This window comes from Pelodiscus sinensis, chromosome 21 (assembly GCF_052426305.1).
Source record: "Pelodiscus sinensis isolate ZL-2025 chromosome 21, ASM5242630v1, whole genome shotgun sequence".
NCBI lineage: Eukaryota > Metazoa > Chordata > Testudines > Trionychidae > Pelodiscus > Pelodiscus sinensis.
In genome coordinates, this window is record NC_143072.1 from 17806981 (window position 1) to 17826781 (window position 19801).

At 42.2% G+C, this 19801-nt stretch overlaps 1 protein-coding gene across 1 annotated transcript; it reads right to left on the bottom strand.

Annotated features, from left to right (window-relative positions):
• Positions 1 to 502: 502 nt before the first annotated feature.
• On the bottom strand, positions 503 to 14958 carry WSB1 (WD repeat and SOCS box containing 1). Its single transcript, XM_006138591.5, has 9 exons — positions 14800 to 14958; positions 11859 to 12027; positions 10564 to 10832; positions 9452 to 9583; positions 7923 to 8023; positions 5549 to 5721; positions 3622 to 3735; positions 2465 to 2572; positions 503 to 1662 (listed from the first exon to the last, which is right to left on the bottom strand). The coding sequence occupies exons 1-9, from the start codon at positions 14837 to 14839 to the stop codon at positions 1503 to 1505; spliced, it is 1266 nt and encodes a 421-aa protein (XP_006138653.2). The 5' UTR covers positions 14840 to 14958; the 3' UTR covers positions 503 to 1502.
• Between the last annotated feature and the right edge of the window lie 4843 nt (positions 14959 to 19801).

Sequence of the window (19801 nt, forward strand, 5' to 3'; positions counted from 1 at the left end):
GATCCAGGCAACTGGGAACTGCATCCAGCCCCTGGGCCTTAGGTTTCCCACCACTGATTTACTGACACGTTTTCATTTCTGCTTGGTTCTTGACTTCCATTGTTTAATTCTGCTCATCCCAATTACCAGAGACTTTTCATTTTGCATTTTTTCACTTTTATTTTCCTGTTTCATTGGGGAGGGGGCTTAAACACCATTTTAACACAAACTATTTTGGCGGTACTCACATATACACATGTAAAACTTTTCTTCTTAAGTACCTAGACAAACAATTTCTCTGTGCCTGTGTAAGGCCATGGCTATATGAGGAGTGCCTTTGAGATTCTTGGTTATACTAATGTGTGGTTTAACACTATCAACCCTCCCCTTCATTAGATGCACTATACTATGCCCTTCAGGGTTTAGAGTATTATCACAAAATAGTAGATTTTCACTAAAGCTACTTAATTATTTTCTTAACACCTCACTGCACATAAACAGAGACATTGTGGCTTCAGAAAAGTAAAGTTTTTGTATAAGTCTTTAATAAAAAGAACAAAAAATATATATAATTAAGCATTTTATGCAATGCATACATTCTTTGTATCTGCAGGTACAGATAAATAACAGAAGGCAGAAGCAAACATTTTGCTTATCTTTGGCAGTTAACCAGTATCACCCCCTCAAGAGATATTACAGGGTCATAGAACAATCGAAGTCTGTAAACATCATATGTTTCAGATAATACGCCAGGCAACAATACAGTAGTTAGATTTCAGAATTTTAAGGATTTTTTTCTTCACCACCACCTACCATTTAAATCTATCCTTTTTGTTGCTGCAAAAATTAAGGCCTGCTTTAAAAGATAAACATGTTTGCTAACTGAAGTGATGTTCCAGGACTTGCATTCTATCTACTCCATCTTTCAACTCAACCTATTTCCCATAACCACACATCAGCACTAATGAAAACTAAGCGGTACCTCCCAACAAAATTAGCTAACAAAAACTAAGCGGTACCTCCCCACAAAATTAGCTAACAATTTCGCATCTGCGGATCAGTGTCCTGATCCCCAACTAATGTACATACGTTTAAAGCAGTTAAGCTTCTTTAAATCAATATTTGTCCAACTCAGTGTCCCAGAATAATAGCTATCCTTCTGCTTTACAGCACTGGTACATCTGATGTCTCTACAGAAGCAATATATACACGATATACACTAGATCAAAAAAAATATTAAAAGGTCCACTGATAACACAGCTGCTTACATCTACATATGTACATGTTTTCACAGTTAAATTTTAAAAAAATTGTCTTGAGAACTTCAGAAATACTTCTATTGTATTTTTCGATAAATAATATTAAAAACACCAATGTCAATGCAGAACAAATTTTTTAGATGTATCAAATTTAAATAGATCTTGAACATGTGTAGAGTTTGAAGCTCGAAGGCTCGTAAAGCTTGAGGTTTCTTTAAAACTGTACTTTTACCAGTTTGAGCAGACTGGTCACATGCAAGGGATTTAAATCTGGTAGGAAAGAAACTCCACCACTTTGGAAGGGACAGGCAAATTCCTGACTTGGCTAGTAGGCATCACTCTTCTTATAGCCATGCGACACAAGTGTTGAAGACTAGACACATGCTTTGGAGTTGCCCAGAAGAACACGCTTCCATCATGTGTTCTGCACACAAACATATAAAAGTCAATTTATTTCACAGAGCTATCATCAGAATTGCATACCCTTACAATTCAATAGCTAGCGAAAGGCCGGCAAAATCCTCTCTCTAAACTACAAAAGTTACAACCGCATCGACTTATACTTACAACCAACCTCCCATTAAGCACATTACAGCCAGTCCCTGAGCTTCAAACGCACGATCCATGCTTACGAACAGCGCAGACACATTTAAATGAACCAAGTCTGACTTACGAACAGATTGAGTTACGACCAAGGCCTAAGTTGGGGACTATCTGTACTTGTTCCCTAACTCTAATGGTAAATAGCATAGTTGACATTGCACACTGCTCTCAGGATTTTGGGCTGGGGCTAAAAAAGCACCCAGCAGACCTCACTCAAGCTATGGTGTTGCTCAGGCTATAAATAGCAGTGTACTATCCTAGGGAATTCATGGGGCGTATGCAGGGCTGCCTAAATCATTGGCTCCACAAGGAGAATTCTCCCCAGATGGCTAAAAGGCTTCTACAGCACTCGCACTTATGCTACTGTAATGTGTATGCATCGAGCCCACATTTGTGCCCTGCTTGATCGTTTCTTAAATACTAAAAAGAAATGAAGTGAAACTACACTTGTTAAACTAGAGGCTGCTTGAATAATCATAGATCCCTCCTGCGAACAATCAAAAGTAACAATGCATTTAGAAATGAGGAAGCTAGAACTGTTAGTTAACATCTGCAGGGTACTTTGAGAATGCATAATAATAGCGCGTTAAGTGTTAAGCATTATTTATTAGCTATATACTTGCCCAGCAGCTAGAACACTGCCATCAGTAGAAAAGGCACAGCAAAGCCCATTGCTCAAAGGTGCAACTTGCACAGGATAATCTTCTTCAATACTCCAGAACCTCACCATTCTGGAAGGAAAACATAAGCTGTTAAAAAGTAGAGTACCAAATTCTGAATGCAATTCATAATTTATGAAGTGCTAACCTAACAAATATTTATAATGCACTGTCTTCACCAGCAGTCATGCAGTCCAATGGATTTCAACCTTTCATTTGCAGATCTCTACAAGAGTTATTAAATGAAGGTGTGGACTCCTTTGGAAATCAACAGTCTGCAGACTCACAGGGATCCATGAACTGACAACTGAAAACCGCTGATAGTCAGATGTTTCAGTCCACTGCATTTGAGAACTAGTATCTTTAGTTATATAGTTCTATTATTTGTGCATCACACAGATACCAATTCTATAGAAATATAATGCAAGTGGCTATGAGTTTCTGCAGCCTAAAAATCTTTTAACTGATGATCTGGAAGCGTAGACTCAGTCTAAAAACTTTAGCAGATGTTATTTCCACCATGAGTTCTCAGTACTCAGCTTAGCAAGCTACTAAAACAAGGTAATAGGATGATTTTCCTATATTTTTAAAGTAGAAGATTTTAAATTGATAAACTACAAGGAGCCCTGTGGCACTTTAAAGACGAACAGATTTTAGTTGGGCATAAGCTTCCATGGATAAAAACCACTTCATCAGATTCATCTTAACATGCCACAGGATGCCTCTTTTTTTTTCCATTACGAAAATCATATACCAAGCCACAAAAGTAAGACAGGATGATCCAAGTAACCACACTCACCTTTTTCTTGAAAAATACAAATACAGATGCACGCTATTTCAATTGTTTATTGAAATCAAGTTACATAAAGTACCTTTTTTCTCCACTATTTTTCAGCTGTTGTATATTTGCAATGCTATTTAAGTCATCTAATCTGTACTCCATGTCTTGTTTATTTTATATGACTATGGGAGGGAGTTTTATAATATAGACCATCATTCAGAAAGCATGGCATTGCCACAAGCAGTTAGCCAGTTCTCAATTTAAAAAAAGTTGTGTGCATTACAAGGAATTTTTAATTACTGGGAACACCACAAATGACAACTCTTGTTCTCATACTTACTTATCATCAGCAAGGCTTGCAATATGCAGTCCATCATGACTAAAAGAAACAGATCTCACCCATCTGTCATTTGCTCCCCCAGCAAATATTGGAGTAGGAGCGGGAAACAGATGCCTGTAGGCAGAGAGGCTCAGTTAACAGCATAACCAGTGAAAACTAGGTAGAAGTTTGTTAGCCAGTCAATGCTAAACCTCATGAGAATTTCTTCAAAACATTTGTCTCCAAAGTACGAGTTAAGAGATACTGCTGCACAGTTCTAGGCATCACAATGTTAGATATATACTCAAGACCATCACTAGCAGATTTTAAAGCACCAAAGTCCTGCATTACACATTTTCATTTGCAAAGAAAGTGCTTTGACAGAACTGAGGTTTGAGCTAAGTGTTCATCTCAAAACAATCTCCCATATTATAAAGACAGGGGAATTTAATAATATTACTATACCTTTAAAAAAGTTTTTCCTGCACGAGAGTGACATCACCACCTCACTCTGCATCCCTGAGCCCCTCCCCCTCCTGCTAACTCCATAATGGGGTCGGCAACCTATGGCTTGCAAGGCTAGAGATCTAAATATGGCTCTGACTCCTCAACAGCAGCACTCACCTTCCTTGCACCTTGAAGGTAAACTGCTGCTGGGCTTGTGGGGAAAGGATGGGAGAGGGGGAGGACCGCGTGGGCGAACGGCAGTGAGGCCAATGGTGGGAGGGGGGAACGCGGTACACCTCAGTGCCCTGAGCCACCACACAGCAGCTGGCTGAAGCTCCAGAAGCTGCCACATGAAGAGTGGCTGCCATTTTAAAAACAGCTGATCAGGGGATCCACGTGGGGGTGGGGTTCGTGACTGAGGTACACCCCAGACCCCTCAGCTACTGCACAGCGGCTGGCTGAAGTTCCAGCGGTCACCACGTGGTGGGTGGGGGAGAGAAAGTACCAGGCTGGCAGGGAGGAGATGGGGAAGGGGCCCAGGCTGACACCACCACAGCCTGGGCCTCCCTGGTGACTGTGGGGAGAGCCGGGGATGCCTACCCCTTGTGACAAGGGAGTTGGTGAGCACAATGAGCAGAAGGTGCAGCCCCACTGTTACAACATAGAGCAGTTTTCTCCCAGGAAATAAAATCTTAGTGCTTGGTCTCAATTTGGTACTTCCCTCTGTCCAAAACTGTTGTTTCCCTACTATTAGTCCTGCCCACCAAGTCAGAATTATCAAACTGTAGGAGAGGAAGGGACGTCAAGACATGATCTAGTTCAGTCCCTTGCATTCTTCTTCTAATTACTGTGCAATTACTAGGTATACCTTAAGATTTTTATAAGCTCTTGAACCATTTTAGCAATTCTGTTAATAAATATTAACCTGTTATGATTTGTGTATGTTAAAAATCACAATTCTTTGTATACTGAATACTCCCAGAGTCCGTGATATATTAGCCAAAGTGTGTCTGGACTGCAAAGTCTCAATACTTGTTCTTAAACTGAACTGAGTGTGTAACCAATGCTAAGGAACTTAATCAAGTTTTGGACTCTAATTATTCCCTGTTCCTCTCAGTCCAGTATGAGTCCAGGTGCCCAGGAAGACTCTTCTCAACTCATGAAGGATGTCTATAGAAGTACGTTATAAAAAACAAGACAGAGTAATGGATATGGGGTGCTTGTAATCTAATTATATTCTGTGATTGATAAAGCTATTTATTATTGCAGATGTGATGAATGAAACAACACCACCTTGAAAAATAATTAAACTCTTTAGGAAGTGCTGGTTGCGACAGCTGTAACAACGGGCATGACATTTTTGTCTCATCTGATAAACTTCCCCAAAAAAATTTTTCCTTCTAAATGCGAACTGAAACAAGTGGTCACCACTTCTCCAGCAGTATAATGTTACAGATCTTATTGTAAATTCCAAGAGGGGATATTTAAATACTCTGCTTACCCAAATTCCATTAGAATAACTCCAATATGGGGATCCCAGACATAAACTCGAGTATCATAAGATGCAGTAGCCAGTAAAGCTCCATCAGGGGAAAACTCACAAGCTACAACATCGTTGTGATGGCCTTCTAGTTTCCGAATCATGGTGTATTTATCCATATCCCAAAGAAAAACCTGAAATTAGAAAAGCTAATGTTATAGCTTTTGCTCAGATACACAATGCTGCATTTACATTTCTTAATTGTCTGCTAGTTTTACTTAGGACTATATTAAATCAAGCATTATAAATTACAATTAAAAATATGCTCGTGTCATACTCAGATTAAAATCAGTTTTTTTAAAAATTAAAGCAGACATGCAAATTCTAACTTGAGTTTGTTAATGTTATTTACAAAATAAGCCAAAATATAAGAAAGGCAATGCAATTTAATCATGTAGTTTTACTGAAATCCATGTATTATAAAACTATTTTATTAAAATACACAGAAATAAATAGGGTTAAGCACTACATTCCCCACTTTTCAGAAATTACCAAAATTTTAAGAAATATACAGACAGAAAAAGTAAGGTTAACATATTGTTACTCCAGTGGCATCCCCTTTGAGTTTAAGATCACTTGTTTACAATACGCTTGGATCACCAACGTCAGCCTAGGAAGAGAAACAGATACTGCAAGCAAAGAGAATTTTCACAGCCAAAAGAAATGTCTTTGGCAACATAACAAAGAAGTGTAACCATATTATTTAAAAAAATTTATGCATCTTAAGCTTAATTATATCAACAAAACATGAGTATTGTAAAATGTATAAGCAGCTGGAAAATTACTACAGAAATTGGTAAAGTATGAGTATAATACTAACTTGGGAGGATTTTACATGTAGTTTACTATGGAAAACTGCACTGATGACTGTGCAGACTATCTTAATGAAGGATCTATGATGTTTTAATGTAATGTTACAGAAAATAGGCTAACAATTTATGGGTACATAACTATATTAAATCTGTCCCTGTAAGTGCTCTTTAGGTCTTTTCCACCTCCCCAGTACAATTTTACTACAGATTAAATTCTAACAATGTCTAAATGCAAACAAATTTAACCAAAGAAAATGGTATTAGTGCCTCACATAATTACTAAATGAAACCATTTTTCAAGTCAGTTAGTTACAAGTATCGTGCTGACCAGTTTCACTAATAAGACCCCAATATTTCATAAAACTGGAAAATAAAATTTAAGTTTTAGGAGTCAATGGGTTTCACTGCTGTGAAAATTAAAAAAAAAGAAAAGAAAGAAAAAAAGCAGAAAGTGGACATCAACCAGCACCTGCGTACGTACAGTACACCTTGCAGTCGAACGCAAGGTTACTTCGTCCTATGGTAAAGTTCGCCCCCAGCCTGGTAGCCAGAGATGCCACTCTTTCTGCCCAGCTAACACCATTGTGCGCCTTTGTGAGTGGTGCCAGCTTACCCTCAATCACACCAATATTGCTGCCACCACCTGTGACAGGGAAAGCAAGAAGCTTATGGAAAACACACAGCCTAAAAATATCAATGAATACATCCACATCTGTTCTATTTTAAAGAACTAGACTGTTCTCTATTGAATCTGAACTGATAATTTACCAAACTTTTTTAAAAATATAAAACGCATTCTAACAATTATCCTAGTAATTAGTCTTCAATGTTCATGTTAATTATGGTTTTGCTAATCAATTAACTTTAGTATACTAGTCATAGAAACTATACACTAGTCTTTTCCCTTTCCTTTATTTTACACTAATAGTTTTACAGTGCCAAGAAGAGCAGTTTATCATAAAACGTGCTTTACCTGCACTGCTTTCAGTTCTCTAGCAGGACATTAGAATACAGATGGAAACAGAACCAATATGCTGTTCTTCATTCTAGATGTTTTAGATATACGAGTGCTAGTTGTATTTGAGAATATGTGGAAACATTTTTATTCAGCAGAGGAGACCATGACCAGCTCAGACTTTGAAAAGTCCTTTTAATTGAGCGGGAAATAGAAAGGATAAAATCAACAGCAAGACAATTTGATTAAAACAGTAGACTAGATATTCCATTCTTAACACTACATTTTACTTTCTTTATTTTTATTTTATGAACAGATGCAGATGTGCAAGCTACTTCAAAGGATGCTTAAAGTTTCTTCAACTAAAAGCAGTGCAAGTTCTCCGTTCACTAATCAGCGTATGAAGGCATCTTAGGTAGTTTACTTCAATTTATTTCATGCAACTTCTTGCATCATAAAAATTAGAAGTTCATGACACCGAGCACAAGCTTTATTTGTTACTTAGATTTAAAATGATTATACACACAATTCAATAATAAACATATGAACAAGAAACTCTGATACATACTGCTTTACTGGCTCCAACTGAACAAAGAATGGAAGAGTCTGGAGAAAAAGCACAGCCATACACCCAATTCTGGTGCCCTCTTAATACTTTCATCATATTTCCTGCGAATGAAAAAGTGGCATAACTAGGAGAATAGTTCCAGACTAGTAATCCCCATGAACAATCAATTCCAAATCCAATTGTATTTATCCTTTCAATAAGCTGTTTTCTGAAAAATATTGTATTATTGTGCTACACTATTTTGTTTTAAAGAGATGCTGACTGTATAAAAGTCACTTGCCATATTGAAATAGCCTCAGAATTCTATCTTAACCAGCAGGGTCAACACACATATTATGGTAACTGGCTACTGAACCTCACGGACACACCTTACTGAGGAGTAGATACAGTCTACATCAGTGGTCCCCAACGTGGTGCCCGTGGGCACCATGGCATTTCTGTGCGCCTGCTGACTGATAAGGGCTGGCGCCAGCCCCGGAAGCATGGTGTATGGGTGTCCCGGCCCCCTGGGCGCGCGGCGCATGGGAGCGGCACCGGCCCCTTGGGCGCACAGCGCAGGGGCAGCTCCACCTCTGGGCGCGCGGCACAGGAGTGGCGCCGGCACCAGGCATGCAGCATATGGGTGGCCCCGCCCCTGGGTGTCCAGTGAGTGAGTGGCCCCGCCCCCCAGCAGCCCCAAAAGGTGGGGGACCACTGGTCGACATATATGGATAAATATTAAATGGCTATTACCAGCTGGCTGAGATCAATAATAGGGATGCAGGAGAGTAGTCGACAGTCCAAAAAACTTGGACTTATAGTGAAACAACTTAAAGCAGCGAATTTTTTTCCTGCAACTGACTTCCATTTACACAAATTGGGGATTTTTTTGAGTGACTTAAGAGCGGGAAATGGGAGGACTTATAAGTTCCTACAAGCGTCAACGACTTTAGTACAGAACAGATGTATACCAGGACACCCTGTGCTCGATAAGCCTAAGCTTACTGGGGAGTAAAGATGACTACTTCCTCCCCCTTCCGCCCCGTTGCTGACTGATACAGGGGCAGCAAGGATGGAGGAATAGGAAACAGTGCTTAAAAAGCTGATTCCCCCAGCACTGTCTCTGCGGTGCCACTGTGGCCCAGCTCTTACTACATTTAAAATGAAGAATCACAACAGTCTTGGCTCACACTGGTGCAGGACCTACCCCCATTGCGCCTCTTTAATTTAAATGTTGTAGGAGCCAGGCTGCCTGCATGCCTGTCTCCTTCAACATTTAAACTACAGAACCGCAGCGAGGGTAGCTACTTCTGAGTGCCTTCCTTTATCGACTAATCATGTAGTTGACACAAATTGTATCGACTACATGATTAGTCAATTATCCACCTCTTAACATCCTTACTTAATAAAGGTTTAATCATTGAACATGTACATGGATATTGCTGCTGACGACTGCAGATTGCTATATGCTCGCCCAACAAGTGAACTTCAAAAACAAACAAAAAAACAACAACCCAAAACAAAAAAACCCATATCAAACAGAAGCATACCATCATCTTTCAGGTCCCACACTCTTAGTGTTTTATCTCTTGATGCAGACACTAATATGAGACTGCCATCTGGGGCAAACGTTAAATCTCTGACCACTTCAGTATGATCCATCAGGTTAAGGAGGAGTTTTCCTGTTGCACAAGAATGATTCCGATTAAGAGAAAAAGTGCATTAGCAGTTTTTACTCAAATCAAACACCCAGAAATAAATCAAAAATAAAATTCCTTCCTCTCTGCCTATTTTGGAGACTGGCTAGAACACAGATATATCTAAAATATGCAAAGAAATTTATCTTGTATACATACTTCATAGCGATAAGATGTATTTAATCTTTCAACTTTGGCTAGGTCTTGAAAAACTACACTTCTAAAATCTACATGCACTAACAAGATTAGTTCTCGGATACCTAATCTAAGTGAATTACCTTTTAACTTTAGATTAAAGCACCGTTTTGCCCAATATGATGGTAATTACAAGTTAGACTGGAGGACCTCCTCCTTTTGTAAATTCAAAGGTTACAACTATCAGCCTGTTTTAATCTCATCAATATTACCTATTTTAAGCGGGGGGAGAGGGGACACAATAATTATCTTTAAAAAACCTTCCCCATAAATGAAGTACAAAAGGGAACCCTTTTCCTACCTGGAATGCTTAGTTTTGCATTAAAAAACCCCAAACCCTAAAAATTCAAATTAGTAGTCCCATATCAAGTACCTACTTACACACTTCTATGGACAGAGGCCTAAACCAGTATTTCTTCCCTATATTCCCCAGTTCTCTGCCACACCCAAGTTCTAAGGTGCATTAACAGGCGAGATAAAGCAGTAACAAAACAATGATTTGGTATGCCATCTGCCAGTTTAGCCCAGAGACAATGAAGAAGCACAAATGAAGCATTTTCCCTTTCAACAGCATTTCTTCAGTATAATTGTAGTTGCACAGGTTCCTTCTATTTTTAGACCTAAATTCGTTCGTTCATTTTAACTAGCTTTCAAATTGGCATTCATAAACTAATACACAGATAGACTCTAGCTATTTTAGTAGATGATCTAGCTGCAGTGCGGCACTAATTGACAATGACAAGACAAACATTTTGAACACACTCCTGTACCTGTGTATGCATCCCATATTTTGATGCGCCCATTGTTTAAGCCAGTTGCAAGCAGAAGCTGATCTTGTCCAAATTTGAATCGATGCCATTCTATATTCACACAGCGACTCTGTTTTTCAGGCACTGAAGACCCAAAAGCAAGACTCCAGACTATATCACCACAGTCAATTATATGCTCACAAGGCTTATTTTTTTGGCCACTGTCACTGTTTTGTCTTGAAAGTCTTGAATTGACTGAATTTGCAACATTCTTTGTGCCATGTAACAAACTGTAAAACAAGTCAGCATTTTAGAAGCAATAAGTTTTACTCTATAAACATCAGGAATAGAGTATTTTATTTCAAAAAATCTATGAACAGCCACAATGCACCTATCTAAAGTATCGTCACTTAGGATTTCAAAATAACAGTCCCTTGTTTCACAGTTGTAAAGAGAGTTTGCCACATCCTAAAACCTTTTCCATTATAGCAATACATTTTAGTTGCTGAATTCTGCCTCTATAAAGAGTAGTTAGCTTTTACATGCTATACTTAAACTGAAAAATTTAGTGAGAATCTGAATTTATATTAGAGTTAAGTATTTTAATTTGTTAAAATAAAGATTGGAATAGAGAGGGATCCTTTCTGTTCTCTTACAACTTACCAATATACCATTCAAAACACCACATTTAATTAGAAACACCCTACAGACATTGATACCTACATAAAAGAATTAATAAAATGAGCACAATACAGAGAAAATATATTTGCTATATTGGGGAATATAGATATCTTTGTCAAAAAGAATGACCTACAAATGAAACAAAACTGTGCCACAGGTTTTATTTTATGTGCTGAAAAAATGGCGAGAATATTCTGCTTGTTTTTTAAGTTTAGCCATGTCAAGAATATATGGTCATGCTCCCTGATTTTGTTGGAGACCCAAAGAACTGAAGTGGGAGCTTCCCCTAGTTCTCAACTGAAGAGGTAGGCTATCTGAATCTCATAAAACAGCTTCCCTCTGTGTTTCAGGAAGTTAAGCAAAAATTTAAGTTCACTTCCTCTCTCAATGCACAAGTCTGTCTTTTACTTGTGTTCTCACTAGTGCCCTGTCTCCTCCTTATATAAAAGGAATACAAACAATTTATAGATTAAAAACCCAAATTATCCAATTTCTCATTTATACATCTTAAAAGAAGCAAAACCAGCACACCAGCCTGTTTTTTTTTCTTTTGCAGGTCACCTCATATTCTTTTACAAAAGGAAGAAATAGGAGAAACTGAATTTGATAGCAAACAGCACAATGTTTAATCTTACAAGTTCTTAAAGCACTGAGTCCAGGGAACAAGCTTTACTATGCGATGTCCTTGTGACCAAGCAAAGTAAGATCCATCAGGTGCAAAAGCAACAGTCCAGTTTTCACGTCCACACTTCTTATCAAAAGGAGATGTTGGGGCTAAGAGTTCTCCTATAGGACGTGATCTTGCTATAAAAAAAAAAGGAAATTTCATTTAAAATGTGAACAAGAAATTCAGCATATTTTAAACTTATAACGAACACTGCTGATATTTCTAAAGCTATTTTTTTTAAGTCAGGCATATTAAAGTATTTTTTCATTATTTTTTGGCTAGAAAAAATGGTTGACACACTATACATTCATTTCAAGCCTTCCTGAGTAGTGACTGCAAAAATTTCAGGTCATTAAACAGCAGAAAAGTACTTACTTAACCAATAGGAAAACCACACCCTGAAGTAATAAGAACCCATCTGAAATCACATTCATGCTATTATTTAAATTACCTTAGCCTCCAGTCTTACAGATAGCACCAAGATTTGCCACTTTGCAATTCAAGCAAGTATTTCAGTAGAGCTGACCAGAAAAGTGACATAGTGAAATTTTTAATTTAAAATGAAATGTGTGCAAAGTCTTTTACATTAGTAATGTGTGACAAAACACAACGTATTGCCAGGCAAATGGAAAAGTACCACCAAAAATTCCAATTCTAAAGACCATAGCAGAATAGCACCAGGCAATCAAATTAATAAATATTTTTATTCTTATTTACTGGACTCAAACACTGAATATCTTGTCCCTCCAATTTAAACACAGAGGCAGTTTTATTATCCTCATTACAGGAGGCAATAGACGTAAGAGGCCAGAATAATGCTTTTCATCAAGTCCTTTACAAATTTGAAAGGGACATGTACAAAAATATCACACATTGCTGGTATGAAATTATAAAAATGTTTAATGAACATGCAAATTTTATTGCGGGTTTATACTGAAATAGGAGCATTGTAAACTGCCTTCCAGCTTATGCCTCCCTAATATGAATGGAAGGAATTGTGCAGCAGCCCTGCCCTTCATGATGAATACCAGCCCCAGGCAGGTTGCACGTGCTGTCTGTATTCATCTAATGGAGGGAGGTGGCTCTGTGAGTACACGAAAAGCCCAACATATGCAATGGCAGCTATTAACCATTCCCAAAAAAGGATGGAACAGTGAAAAATACGTATTCATACAATGTTTTGTGGCTTTAAAAGAGACTCTTAAAAACACCAGTACAAAGTAAATAGCTAAAGCAAAGATTATATATATTATGATTTTTTTCTCATTAGAAATGCTTTGCTATGCCTTCATTGTCAGGATTTTTTTGTATTACCAAAATTAAAATACAAATTCCCCCCCCAAAAAAAATTCACATAAAATGTACACTATCATATACATTCAGCTATTTTTAAACCAAGTGACTGAAATACAATCGCTTTAACAAAAAGAACAATTGTCAGACAATCCATTTTTTATTTAAGCTGTATTTCTATTTCAAATCAGCAGTCATCTCTTATTTCAAAACTGAAAAGGCAAGAACAAAATTCTGCCAATCTAGATTGTTGCATCAAATTAAATGGAGGCGTTGACATTCATGGTCTGAAAAAACTGCTCTGCAGCTACGTGCAGCTCCCCCCATCTTCCTTCCCTTCCATGGAAGCCAACAAGGTCTCCCTCCCCCCTCAGGCATCTCTAGACGCTTCTTAATGTGGCCAAAACCTATGACCAACTTGGCACTAGCTGGATCATCCCCAAAACGACCACAATGCAGATTCTAACAAAGCTTATAGCTTTAATTTTTTGCAGCCACATAGCTGGAAGCTTTTAGTACCTTTATACTATATCAATAGCCACCACTGCCTGGGTTCCTTCTTGGTACCCCACATCTCAATCTCTCCATCCACTCTCAGACTCCCAGAAGCCCCCTCTCACCACCCAACATTTCCTCCAACTAGTATACAGGGAGAGCCCAACCCCACACTCCCCAACCCTGCACTGCACTGCCCACACCTCGCCAGAGATTCTTCTCCACTTCCAGTGAGAGTACCAGCTCCCCATGCCCCCCAACCCCAGAACCCCCCTACCCCCACCTCCATGCCCCCCACCAAAGCCCCCATACCCCCACTCCCAACCCCCACCAGAACCCCCCATACTCCCACTCTCCCAACCCCAGAACCCATATTCCCCCACCCCCACCAGAACCCCCCCATGCTCACACTCCCCCCCCCCCGCCAGAACCCCCCCATGCTCACACTCCCCCCGCCCCCGCCAGAACCCCCCCATGCTCACACCCCCCCCGCCCCCGCCAGAACCCCCCCATGCTCACACCCCCCCCGCCCCCCGCCAGAACCCCCCCATGCTCACACTCCCCCCGCCCCCGCCAGAGCCCCCCCATGCTCACATCCCCCCGCCCCCGCCAGAGCCCCCCCATGCTCACATCCCCCCGCCCCCGCCAGAGCCCCCCCATGCTCACATCCCCCCGCCCCCGCCAGAGCCCCCCCATGCTCACATCCCCCCGCCCCCGCCAGAGCCCCCCCCATGCTCACATCCCCCCACCCCCGCCAGAGCCCCCCCCATGCTCACACTCCCCCCACCCCCGCCAGAGCCCCCCCCATGCTCACACTCCCCCCACCCCCACCAGAGCCCCCCCATGCTCACACTCCCCCCACCCCCACCAGAGCCCCCCCCATGCTCACATCCCCCCACCCCCACCAGAGCCCCCCCCATGCTCACATCCCCCCACCCCCACCAGAGCCCCCCCCCATGCTCACATCCCCCCACCCCCACCAGAGCCCCCCCCCCCATGCTCACATCCCCCCACCCCCACCAGAGCCCCCACGCCCACCCCCTCCCCCTTCCCGCCAGGGCCCCCAACACGCTGCACCCCCCTCGTGGCCACACTGCGATCCATTCCAAGCCCCCCCTCACCGATGAGCTTCTCGTTGACACTCGGGGGAAAGCTGGCCATCTACGGAGCCGCCCTTCGGACCGGCTCTGACACGGGTCGGGGCGCTGAGGGACTGAGCGAGGGGAACCACAACCACCGCTGCGCTGGGCAGGAGCGACACTGAGACAAAATGGCCGCCGGGGCTAGGGATGTCGTGGAGGGGCGGGGCCGGGTGCTGAAGGCCACGCCTCTTCAGGGGCGGGGCTGCGAGCGCGCGCTCTCCGCCTCGCGCCTCTGAGGTAGCTCCACTGCGCGGAGTGGCCCAGCCCTGGGAGAAACCATTCCGCGGGGGAGGGGAGGCGCGCACAGGTGTGGGCGGGGCTTTGGCTGAAGCAGGGAGCAGGAGCAAGGTGCGTGGCAGGGCCAGGTACAGAACTAAGCACAGCACCAAAGCCTGGACATGCATGAGAATAAGCCCTGACTGGGGCAGGAACCCCGCTTAGACTGTAAACCCTCCAAAACAGAGAGTAGGTTTTCATAGAGTTATGTACAGCACCTAGCACAATGGGGCCCCATCCTTCCTGGGGCGCAGGGTGCTTGCAATGTATAAAATAACCATTAATGACTGGTGTTAGGACCATTGGACCAGCCCTCGCCAAACGAGGTACCATACGCCCCATCTATTAGAATTAAGGGAGAGGCACTGGAGAATGTCAATCATTTTCTCTACTTTGGAAGTTATCTTTCATCCAAGGCAGATATTGATGTAGAAGTCCAACATCATCTGAGCTGTCCCAGTGCAGCCTTTGCTTGTTTCCAGCACAGGGTTTTTGAAGATCACACCATTTGAACGGGCACCGAACCGTCATTCTACCAACACTATTGTATGAGTCTGAAACCTGGACAACCTACAAACATCACTTACAAATCCTTGAGAGGTACTAGCAACACTGGCTCCACAAGATCTTGAAGATCAAGTGGGAAGATAGATGCACTAACATCGGTGTTCTGGAAGAGGCAAAGACCATCAGTATTGAGGCAATGATCATCCATCAGCAATTTCACTGGACTGGTCACGTTCGGATGCCAGGCCCTATTGTCTCAGTGGAAAGAAGGATACTGTAATATGGGAGAACTACAGAAGCATTATAAGAACTTGCTAAAGGATAACTTAAAAGAAGTGCAACATTGACATTGCACTTGGGAGACACTCGCTCAGGATTTCTCAAAATGGAGAAAACTCGTACGCAATGGCCTCCTGCATTTTGAATTTGCCTGCCAATAGGATGAAGAAGAGAATAGGCACAGGAGGAAGGAGAGACTGGCTTCTAGTCATGGTCAGCAGCCTCCTGCTGTACCTAGAAACATCTCTCCTTGCTGTAGTAGAACTTGTGGTTGAAGGATCAGCCTTAGCAGCCACCTAGGGGTCTACTCGTACTTGGTAACAGTGATAGTCCCATCACATCAGGAGGACATTAAGAGAAAACCTGAGAAATGCAAAATCTTGCTAGCCATCGTGTCTAGATGGTCTCAAACTATTCTGTGAGGTCGGGTTTGTGTTTTGCACCTGTAAAAATGCTTCCATGCAAGCAGGCTTCCTTGCTTCCAAGACGGGAAGTTAGACAAGGAGTGTCTGGAGGAATAGAGCTAAATTTTCACAACAGCTTCTGAAAATGGGCATGGTTTATTGGAAAGAGATGCCATCTAGAGATAAAACCCAAGGTAGGCTAAACAGACAGAAGCCCACTCTCAAGGTGGTTTCTGCCAATGAGCTCTTTTTTCTTCCCAATGATTAAATATTTTGTTTCATTAATTGAGTGAGATGGGCTTTTACTCATACTGGAGAATCAAAGGGGGTAAAGATTTTATGGAACCAGAAAAAACTAGAATCATTTCTTGCTTTTGAATTAAACTCAGCTGAATTAGTCTTTAATTTATAAATTCAGTTGTTTCTTCATTGTCTCTTCTTCCTCGCTGTCCTTTTTTATACATTCCCTTTCTCTCTCTCTTTTTGTCTGGCTAACTTTGTCCTCCTTTCTCTGATTTGCTTGAGGGAGCTGTCAGCAATAGCTGGAATAATGTGTCCCTTTTTAATTGCTCTCAAGAGCAGTACTGAAGGCCCACAAGAAACCTTTCATCTCACACTATTTAGTGGCCTTGCCATTAAATGACTAATGTTCTTTCCACTAATTTAATTTATGTTCCTGAACTGCCTTGTTAAATTTCAGCGTGACAGGATGCAGTCACAGAAGTCCCATTGGGATAGTTCTCCAGCAGGCCCACTGACAGGGAGGAGTACCGGGGGCAATTGCCTCAGGTCCTAGCAATTCAAAAGGGCTCAGGGCTCCTGGTCACCATTGCTGCTGCTGCAGCAGTGGCTGGAGTCCCGGGCCTTTTAGATTGCCACCAGATCACTACACCACACACTCCACCCAACTCTGAGGGTTGGAGGGGCAGTGCCATGCTCCAGGAGGGCTGAGGGTTGCCTGCAGGCTGGTGCCTGCACTCTTGGCAGCCCTCGCCCCTTCTGCCTTCGGCCCTGTCCCTTTCAGGAGACAAAGAGCTGGGTTCCCTCACACTTTACCCAGAGTATTTGGACTTACAGGACAAGCAATGCTGTTTACAAGTCACTGAGCTGATCACTGAGGATCATGCTGATCGCATCTATACTTTATCAGGTGATCGATGCTCCAAAGGTCAATTTTAGAATCATAGAATCATAGGGCTGGAAGAGACCTCAGGAGGTAATTGAGTCCAGCCCCCTGCCCAAAGCAGGACCAATCCCAACTAACTCAACCCAGTTAGGGCAGCAGCCAACAGGGGCGTTTGCCTGGGAAATGTCCAAGAGGAGCTCAGATAAGTGTGGCTTCTGGGGGGGGGGGCTGTGTTGTAAGCTGGTGGGGTGAGTATTCAAGTGTTTGTCTGTCTGTGAGCATTTGTTTGACTGTGTATTTGGTGGTTTGAAAAGAGCAGCAGTTTGAAAAGTGTTAATTGGGAATGCTGTGTTCCAGGTGGGCCTTCAAGGGCTGATTGGATTAGCAGCAAGGCTTTGAGACAGGGTTAGCCAGCAGCCTTATAAAAAGGCAGCCACAGCAAGGCTGTGTCTAGACTGGCCAGTTTTTCTGGAAAATCAGCCGCTTTTCCAGAAAAACTTGCCAGCTGTCTACACTGGCCGCTTGAATTTCCGCAAAAGTACTGACTTCCTACTGTAAGAAATCAGTGCTTCTTGCGGAAATACTAGTCTGCTCTTGTTCAGGCAAAAGTCCCTTTTGCGCAAAGCTTTTGTGCAAAAGGGCCAGTGTAGACAGCTCAGATTTGTTTTCCGCAAAAAAGCCCCGATTGCGAAAATGGCGATCGGGGCTTTTTTGCAGAAAAGCGCGTCTAGATTGGCACGGATGCTTTTGCGCAAAAAGTGCTTTTGCGGAAAAGCGTCTGGGCCAATCTAGACGCTCTGTTCCGAAAATGCTTTTAACAGAAAACTTTTCTGTAAAAGCATTTCCGGAAAATCATGCCAAAATAGACGCAGCACAAATGCAGTGAGCAACCAACAGAGCAGTAGCCAACAGGAGAGTTTGCCTGGAAAACATCTAAGAGGCGCTCAGGTAAGTGTGGCTTTTGGGGGGCGCTGTGTTGTAAGCTGGTGGGGTGAGTATCAAAGTGTTTGTCTGTGAGCATTTGTTTGACTGTGTTTGAAGGGAGGGTGGTAAAGTGTGTTCTGGAGTGGATAAGGCAGTTGCCTGTAAAGTACAGGGTGGGGGGTCTGAGTCCTATCCCCCCTGGGCACCTGGGATGACTTTCTAGTATTCAATTTAGTGGGTCTAGTATAGACCTGTAAATCAAATGCTGAAGGAAGCCCCCATTGGTGTCTGGTACTCTTCCTTCTGTGAGGAGTAAGGGAAGCTGATGGGAGCATTGGCTTTCATCAGCCACCCTCTGTGTGGATGCCATCACAGCGCGGCTTAAGGTAAGCTGACTCCAGCTACACATTTTGGGCTCGTCTACATTGGTCCCTTTTCCGGAAGGGGCATGTTAATTTCAGAGGTCGTAATAGGGAAATCCATGGGGGATTTAAATATCCCCCGCGGCATTTAAATAAAAATGTCCGCCGCTTTTTTCCGGCTTTTAGAAAAGCCGGAAAAGAGCGTCTACACTGGCCCCGATCCTCCGGAAAAAGCGCCCTTTTCCGGAGGATCTTATTCAAAGTAGGAATAAGATCCTCCGGAAAAGGGCGCTTTTTCCGGAGGATCGGGGCCAGTGTAGACGCTCTTTTCCGGCTTTTCTAAAAGCCGGAAAAAAGCGGCGGACATTTTTATTTAAATGCCATGGGGGATATTTAAATCCCCCGCGGATTTCCCTATTACGACCTCTGAAATTAACATGCCCCTTTCGGAAAAGGGGCCAGTGTAGACGTAGCCTTTGCGTAGCTGGAATTGTGTACCTTAAGGCAACCTGCCTGATCTAGTATAAACCAGGCCTGAGTCTTAAGTTTCTGGGGCACCAATAATGGCTATCATTAGCACATTTAAAATTATAAACCGATTCACAGTTTATATTTCTAACTTCATATACAAGCACATACGTAGGCTATACAGATTCAGTACACTGTAATATTAAAATGGGTAGGTTACATGACCTGTTTTGCATGAAGCATCTTTGAGTTATGCATATTCATATCCACAAGCCAATATTCATAAGGCATGGGGGGGGAGGCTGTGACAGCTCATATTTTAGTTCTAACCCTTTGTGACTCTTCTACAATTACTTGATTCCAGAGACCCTCCCATGTATTTGTGTACTAATCTTTTTTCCCATTACTTTCGGGTCATCACACTCAGATTCAGTTTCCCCACTCTCTTTCTGTCTAGTTGTGTCAATCAACAGTTTTGGGGAACCCAACTATGATAGGCATGTTTCTCAACAGTATTAAAACATGGTTTGTTCTTGCAGTGCAGATGGGACCTAACTATCTTGCAGTCTGGAAAGGACCCAGCTTTGCTTGTTGCATGACTCCCAGACACAGGCAAAATACAATTTGTTCCCATT

What these genes read in the sequence shown, in the direction of transcription:
- WSB1 (XM_006138591.5), bottom strand. Translation starts at nt 14,839, where the DNA reads ATGGCCAGCTTTCCCCCGAGTGTCAACGAGAAGCTCATCG. An exon ending in ACTCAGTGCTTTAAGAACTT is followed by an intron (nt 10,833 to 11,858) that starts GTAAGATTAAAC and finishes CTTGTTTTACAG; the next exon opens with TTTGTTACATGGCACAAAGA. An exon ending in GTGGGACCTGAAAGATGATG is followed by an intron (nt 8,024 to 9,451) that starts GTATGCTTCTGT and finishes TTTCATTCGCAG; the next exon opens with GAAATATGATGAAAGTATTA.